This window comes from Musca domestica, unplaced genomic scaffold (genome assembly GCF_030504385.1).
Source record: "Musca domestica strain aabys unplaced genomic scaffold, Musca_domestica.polishedcontigs.V.1.1 24, whole genome shotgun sequence".
Taxonomy (NCBI): Eukaryota; Metazoa; Arthropoda; class Insecta; order Diptera; family Muscidae; genus Musca; species Musca domestica.
This window is the reverse complement of record NW_026712272.1, coordinates 5378447-5386443: the sequence shown is the minus strand read 5'-3', so window position 1 is coordinate 5386443 and position 7997 is coordinate 5378447. Positions and strand designations below refer to the sequence as shown.

At 38.3% G+C, this 7997-nt stretch overlaps 1 protein-coding gene across 1 annotated transcript; it reads right to left on the bottom strand.

Annotated features, from left to right (window-relative positions):
* Window positions 1-1439: 1439 nt before the first annotated feature.
* LOC101899861 (solute carrier family 22 member 3) lies at window positions 1440-7324 on the bottom strand. The gene is made up of 5 exons (XM_005182936.4): window positions 6632-7324; window positions 6400-6554; window positions 2555-3058; window positions 2353-2493; window positions 1440-2087 (listed from the first exon to the last, which is right to left on the bottom strand). The coding sequence occupies exons 1-5, from the start codon at window positions 7198-7200 to the stop codon at window positions 1690-1692; spliced, it is 1767 nt and encodes a 588-aa protein (XP_005182993.1). The 5' UTR covers window positions 7201-7324; the 3' UTR covers window positions 1440-1689.
* Window positions 7325-7997: the final 673 nt, after the last annotated feature.

The window sequence follows — 7997 nt, the reverse complement described above, 5'->3', positions numbered from 1 at the left end:
AGGAGGTCTTCTCATAGAAGAGCTTAAGGAGGTCTTCTCATAGAAGACCAGAAGGAGGTCTTCTCATAGAAGAGCTTAAGGAGGTCTTCTCATAGAAGACCAGAAGGAGGTCTTCTCATAGAAGACCAGAAAGTCTTCTCATAGAAGAGCTTAAGGAGGTCTTCTCATAGAAGACCAGAAGGAGGTCTTCTCATAGAAGAGCTTAAGGAGGTCTTCTCATAGAAGACCAGAAGGTGGTCTTCTCATAGAAGACCAGAAGGAGGTCTTCTCATAGAAGACCAGAAGGAGGTCTTCTGATAGAAGACCAGAAGGAGGTCTTCTCATAGAAGATCAGAAGGAGGTCTTCTCATAGAAGACCAGAAGGAGGTCTTCTCATAGAAGACCAGAAGGAGGTCTTCTCATAGAAGACCAGAAGGAGGTCTTCTCATAGACTGTAGTATCCATTCTCATAGGCTATTGTATCCATTTCGAACTTCAAATACCAATTTTGAAATAATTCCGGTAAATAATGTCGTTAAAATCATATAAATACCGAATATCAGGAGGTGCAGTTATATGGGGGCCATATCAAAACCTGCACCTACATGGCCATTTTCAATACCAAAAGTCCTGCAGACATAATATACGTTTGAGTAAAATTTTATCAATCTACTTTCTTTCGTTTGGAAGCTAGAGTGATTTCCACAGGCGGACAGACGGATAGACGGACAGGCGGACGGACATCAATAAATCTACTATACTTTATATGCTTTGTGGGTCTAAAATGTATATTTCGAGGTATTACAAACGGAATGACAAACTTAATATACCCTCCATACTATGGTGGAGGGTATAAAAAGGAACTATTTTTGAGTTTTTTTTAGAACTATTTTTTGGATTTACAATGAAAATGGAGATTTCCTTTTTTTGGAAACTTCTAGTGAAATTTAATGAGGATTATTTTTGTCTTTAGCGTCATCCTTCTAAAATCATGCTTTATAGGAGAATTTAGCCTAAACTCACCTAAAGTACTGCTTTAACCCTAAAATGTGTTTTTAATGAATATAGATTCCTGGCGTTTAGGTAAGATTTAGACTATTGATGACTTCTGAGACCTATAGTAGAATTTTATGACAAATAATTTTGTAGAATATTTTAACTTGCTACCATCCCATTTAAAGGGAGTTCTTACCACATTTTGAAAAAAGGACCAAGAAGACCCATTTGAAAAATTTTGGTCACAATTTTAACCCTCAAATTGTCGACCAAAATGTCCTCGATTTTTATCCACAATGTAGCCGAAGACACTATATACCTGAAATGCACGGATTCCGTGGACTTTTAATCTGAGAATTTCCAAAAGTGAGGAAGAGGGAAGAACTTGCCCCCTCATATTTTGCATGGACCTTGCGTGAACTCTTGTAAATCAAAATTTCTATGGACACCAGGAAAAAATTCAATTGTTTATATTCGATATTGTATATTTCATCACATTCAATAAAAATGTATATTCATTGTAAAAAATACTTATATACAAGGGAAAAAACTGCAACAACAATACTCTTCCGAGTTTTAAGTACACTTCGGTAACAACTTTTCTATCACTTTCATCTTACAGACTATTTTAACTACTTATTTTGTGCTAGAAAATTTCATTTAGGATCCGATTAGGCACTGCCTTTATTCCTCCCTTCCATCTCTTCGTATATCCTACAGCTGAGTATTACTGATATCCACGGTAAAGACAGGTTTCGTTAGGGGAGATATATCTTTCTTTGCCGCCGCTGGATCCTGATCCTGATTTTGTGGCGTTGCATTGGTGCTGCGTGGTGTTAACATTAGACAGGTACAAATACCACCAAATATACTCAGAGCACAATAGGAGCTCAGGGAGAGAGCAACATCGATTTTCTTTAGGACATTTATAAAAGGTGCCGAGAGTAGCCAGACGCGAGCCCAGGTAACCACGGAGAAAACATATGGTACCTTCTTATTTGCCGGCATAACTTCAGCCATACAGGCCAAAATCATGGACTGGGCACAGGAGACACCCATTTTGGGTATGGTGGCAATTATCATCCACAGGGTGACTTTCAGTTCGGGATTCACTGAAAATAGAGAATAAAAAAATTTGATAAGTAATCTTGAAGTTGTGGGTATTTGGGAGACCTTCTAGGGGTCTTTTATGTCTAGAAGGCCTTCCGGAAGCCTTCCACATGAAAAAGACTTTCCAGAGGTCTTCTATTCATCAAAGATCCTCTAGCGGGCTGTTCGATGTTTAGGAAGCCTTTCCAAAGGCCTTTTTTTCTTCAAAGACCCTCCCGAGGTCCTAATATCTGTTGTCCTTCAAGACGTGGAAAAATGTTTACTTACTTTCCGTTCGACTAAACAGCCATCCCAGGCATCCAATCAGGCCAGCCACAATATTGAAACCTCCAGCCCACTGCCATTTCCATTTGTTGTGTTTCAGGGTGAAATGCAAAGCCAGGAAACAGCCAAAGATTTCCGAGAAACCTAAAATACCCAAATACAATTTTGAATCCTAAGAAATTTCCGATTCCTTTCCCAAACTCACCCATTGCCACAGTGTTGGGCACCAAATAATCCCGACCAAAGGAACGAATATTCAGCAGCATACCCATGAAATTGATGATAAAAGCCGACAGTGCCAAATGCGCAGCAATCATGTGTACCTTGGCCCTTGGACCCTTCCACAATTCCAACCACTTAGCGGGTGCTGGGGCAGAACGCATTTTTTCTCTCAAATTCCTTAGCTGTTGATGGAAGTCAGGTGGAATTTTACACAGGCGATCATTAATGCTAGCTCCCTCCCGGACGATAGCCTCTACTCGGTCCACATCTTTGTCACAGCCATTTTTCAACAACCACCTAGGAGATTCTGGTGTCCATTGAAGTAGTAGTGTTAGGAATAAGGTGGGAAATGTAATACCCAAATAGATGTGAGTCCAACTGTTGAAGAAAGCACTCAGTGAGGGTAGGAAGATGACACCCAGCGACCAAAAGGTGTCGTAGAGTATTATGGCACCAATGCGATAGATGCCCGAGGTAATGTCAGCAACTGGAAAGGAGAAAAGAAAATAAAAACATTTTCAATCAAACAAAGAGAAAGAAACCCCATTTGTTGGGGAAACAACTTTCAAAGCATAGTTTTAGGCGCTTTTGCGTTTTCATTGAATAATTCCTGTAAAGGAACTAAAATCCCAATTGATGCAATTACCACTAATTATACCAATGTCAAATAGCAACCAGTAAAGAAAGTCCTAAAGTCGGGCGGGGCCGATTTTATGATACCCTACACCACTTTGCTAATTTAGTTGAGCTCCACTTAGTAATTAAAAGTTTTTATGAGAGAATTCAATCATACACGCAATGATTATAGTTATAAATTAAAATTCAAAGGACTAAATATGCCGAAGCATTTGTATCTTTTAAATTCGGACTTGTATTGCCCATTTGGTGCGAAATTAATTTGAAATCGGATAAAAATATATATGGGAACTATATCCAAATCTGAACCGATCTCGATAAAATTTGGCAAAGATATTTCTGAGCTGTATTTGATATATTTCCCCAAATATTGTTGTTACAGAGTGCATATTACGGCTGCGGAGGACAAAAATAACAAATCGGATGAACAATATATATGGGAGCTATAGCTATATCTGAACCGATTTCGATCAAATTTGGCATACTTATTTTCAGGCCTAATTTGGTTGTATGTGCAAAATTACTATTATTACTATACTATTCGGGCTGATATTACACGTTTGGTGCACAATAAAAAGCAAATCGGACGAAGATATATATGGGAGCTATATCTAAATTTTTACCGATTATCTCCAATTTCAAGAGGGTTCGTCCTTGGGCCAAACAAATGATTTGTGCAAAATTTCATCTGGATAGGACAATAAATGCGAACTGTACTTTGTTTACAAAAATACATGGACAGACGGACGGACGGACATGCATTAATTGGCTCAGAATGTTTTTCTATGCACATCATCAAAAGGAACTATGGGTCTATCTCATTTTCTTTTGCCTGTTTTAAACAAATGCACAAAGACATAATACCCTGACCACCTTGTGGTGTAGGGTATAAAAAGAGCAAGAAACCCCTTTGGTTGGGGAAACAACTTTCAAAGCATACTTTTAGGCGCTTTTGTGTTTTCATTAAATAATTCCCATAAAGGAACTAAAATACCAATTGATGCTATTACTACTAATTATAGCCATACTACTTCAAAAATGTCCCTAAGCAATGCTACGGAGAAAGCCTTGGTTGTGGTCATATAAATCAAATAAAAAATCGAAACTTTCTCAATTAACAAAAACCAGAGAAAAGTTATATTTTTTTTTAAGAAAACAACAACAAATCAACGGAAAAACCAGAAGATTAGAAAAGAAAATCCAAACATAGAAGACATGGTTATCGGAGTTTGGGTAGTCTACAAAGCAAAATAAACTAACTGGAGGGTGTAAGTTCCCCCTTTTCCACATTTTTGGGAATTTTCGGATAAAGATTCCTTGCGATCCTTGAATTTCAGGTATATAGTGTCTTTGACATTATTACTGATACCAATACGGGGTTTATTTTTTTCAAGAATTTTTACCCCCAAGCAAGTCACTAAATGGGACTTTTTGGTCCTTATTTCAAAATATAATTAAAAACTCCCTTAAAACGGGATCGTAGCAACTACAAATATTCAACAAAACGATTTGTTATTAAATTCTACTATACAGGGTGAGATGAAAAAACTGCAACCAACTTCAGATTGCTGTCATGTCAGCGACAGCTCATTATATTGGTTAGAAGCGTATACAAGCATTTTGGTGAGAATTTTCCAGAAAAAAAATTATTCGTGATGGAATTCAAGCGTGAGCTCTTTATATTTGGCTGGAAATCCACAAGTGGCTATCGTTAGAGAACTCCAGCATTTAAATGTGAATAAATCTTTTGTGTCTCGTACTATCGCTCGTTACCGTGATAGTGGTAGCGTAGCTCGACGTCAAGGAAGTGGACGGAATAAAACATTAACATCAGCAGAAATGGTTCGAAAAGTAAAGAAGCGACTTCATCAAAAGTCGCGCCGAAGTGGCCGAAAAATGGCTCGTGAGCTGAACATATCGCAATATTCCGTTCGGCAAATATTGAAAAATGGGGTCGAGGCAAAGCCATTGAAAGTGCAAGAACTCACACCGCTACAGAAAGAAAATAGACTCAAAAGAGCTAAAGAGTTGCTTCGCTTAGCCGAAAGTGGTGAACTGCCGAATTTGGTTTTCTCCGATGAGAGAACTTTCGCTGTCCAGCAGTTTGTAAACAAACAAAATGATCGTGTTTACTTGCCAAAGAGGTCAGCTGAAAATGTGCACCTTCGGTTGGCCACCAGAACCTAAGCGCCGGCCATGGTGATGGTGTAGGCCGCCATAACAGCCGATGATGGCCCTCCGCTTGTATTAATTGACCGTGGCATCAGAATAAATGCTGAATATTATTGCGAAAATATTCTAGAGGGTGTATTAATAAAGCCTTGGGCATGCAAACATTTTGGCCGCAGACCTTGAACATTCCAACAGGACTCAGCACCATCGCACTTAGCACACGCCACCCAAGAATGGTTACAAAATGAGGTTCCTCGCTTCATTTGCAGCCCACAATGGCCACCAAAATCTCCGGATACCAATCCGTTGGACTATTGTGTCTGGAGTATTTTGGAAAGCAAGGTTGGCACTAAAAAATAGCAAAATGTCGATCACCTCAAGCAAGCGCATCGACGGGAATGGGCCAAAATACCGCCGAACAACATTCGGGTAGCGTGTGACGGTTTCATTGACCGTTTGAAGGCCATAATTTGTGCCAAAGGTGACCAATTAGGAACAATTCTAAACTTATTCTAAAATTTGATGCAATTTCCGAATTTTTTTGCTTTCATTCAAAGAAAACAAAAAAATGTAAAAATTATGGCGTTTGACTTTGTTGCCGTTTTTTTTATCTCACCCTGTAATGGAAATACAGAGTTCTTTTCTTCTGTGACTTATAGTGAAATTTAATGAAGAATATTTTTGTCTTTGACGTCATCTCTCAAAAATCTTGCTTTGAAGTAGAATTTTGCATAAACTCCCATGAAGTACGGTTTTAACCCTTAAATGGCTTTTGAATATTTAAAATTCCTGGTGTTTGGGTAAGATTTAGACTTTTGACATCATCTGGGACCCATAATAGAATTATATGACAAATGATTTTGTAGAATATTTTGACTTGCTATGACCCTATTTAAAGGAAGTTTTTAATATTTTCTTAAAAAAGGACCACAAAAAACCCTTTGATGTCCCGCTTGAGGTTTAAAACAAAATAAATTTATTTTCCCACCCACCCCTCCTCTATCTTCTGTTGCTACTTACATATGGCTTGTCCCGAGGTAAACATGATGGCACAGCAAACGGCTGACAGACAACGAAAGGCACAGTGCAGGCTAAAGTCTCGGGCATATCCGGTTACAACACCGCAAACGATTTGGGCCATTTGTCCAATAAAGTACACATTGCGGGGACTGACACTACGGGGAAAAAAGTGTCGCACAACAACAACAATCAATTAATTGAAATTTAACATTTGTTTTCCTAAATTACTTACAACAACATCATTTTTGTGGCCACCACACCACCCACCAGGACACCAAACAAATGCCAATACTGGGTCCATGCCACAAAAATATCACGCAGGCAAACCAAATCAAATTCCATAATCAAAGATTGAAAATCAAAATTGTACAGGAATTGGGTGCATTCTTGCCGATTTGAGGTCTGCGGATCTTCGATGTAACACTGATTGGGTGTGATGGTTTGATTTGCTGTCAACGCCGTGGGATCACATTCGAACTCGGTTTGAGGATATAGCTCGGGAGCGGTGAAAATTATACAGGCCATAAACCATGAGGCTGGTATTTTGCAGAGGAATATTATGAGCACGGTGCGTAGTTGCCAGACTCCAAAGTCGCCAATAATTTGGCCAATTATATCCGAGGGTGGTGTTGCTGAGGAGGAAGGAGATTGAGTTGTCTCTGTGGCGGTTGGAATGTGAAATTGATTTGCGACCTCCTTGTGATTGGCCTCATTTGTCTCCCGGACATAGGCCATGTTGTGTTGGCCCATTTTGGGGGTTTGATTGGGAGAAACCCTCCTGGTACCGTTCGATTGTGACATATTTTTTTTATTTCTTTTTTATTTTTTTTTGAAATTTCACTTTAAAATCCCTTTTAGCTGAGTATTTTCATGCGCTGCCCTATTTTTTTTCCTTCCTCAGACTTCCATGATTCTAAAAGAGCTACTGAAATGTGAAAAAAATTGAATTCAATGTTCAAACTTTCGTTTACAATTCATTTCAATTAACATCAATTGATTCGATTTATAAAAACAATTAACAAACACATCGGAATCTGTTGCGGTTCGAAGTGGTGCCATCAAACCACAAACATATCTTGTGATAGGGTAAGGAATAGTTTTAGCATGGGATAACCTTGATTTGTTGTATTCAAATTGAAAAAAAAAACACGAATAGTTTTATTTGATAGGCAAATAATTTCCATATTCCGCATTTCAATTCGATTAGAACTCGAGGCGAGAAAGGCGAAATGATGTAATTTATTTAAATATTTAGAAAAAAACAAGTAAGCAATTGCTACAGTCGAGCAGGGCCGACCGTTGTATACCCTACAACACTATAATAAACGATACAGTTTATATAGGCGAGATACTCGAAAGAATTCCACCAGATATTGTGACAAATAATAAAAGAAAACGATCAGGTTTCGTTCTCTAATTTTCGAATAATAGCAACTTAAACTAATTTGCTCATTTGGTAGATGTTACACTTAAATGGTCTTCCTTGATCTAGAAACTATATTTACCAAAGACCTATAATCTCTCAAAAGTGGCAGGAGATTAACATTTATTATTGGTTTTTGACTAAAAGGCATCTATCTGAAATACAGACATTTGAC

Excerpts from the sequence above, each read along its gene's own strand:
- LOC101899861 (XM_005182936.4), bottom strand. The coding sequence starts at position 7,200 with ATGTCACAATCGAACGGTACCAGGAGGGTTTCTCCCAATCAAACCCCC. Across the intron at positions 3,059-6,399 it reads TACCTCGGGACAAGCCATAT|TTGCTGACATTACCTCGGGC; the intron begins GTAAGTAGCAAC and ends TCTCCTTTCCAG. Across the intron at positions 2,088-2,352 it reads GCTGTTTAGTCGAACGGAAA|TGAATCCCGAACTGAAAGTC; the intron begins GTAAGTAAACAT and ends CTCTATTTTCAG.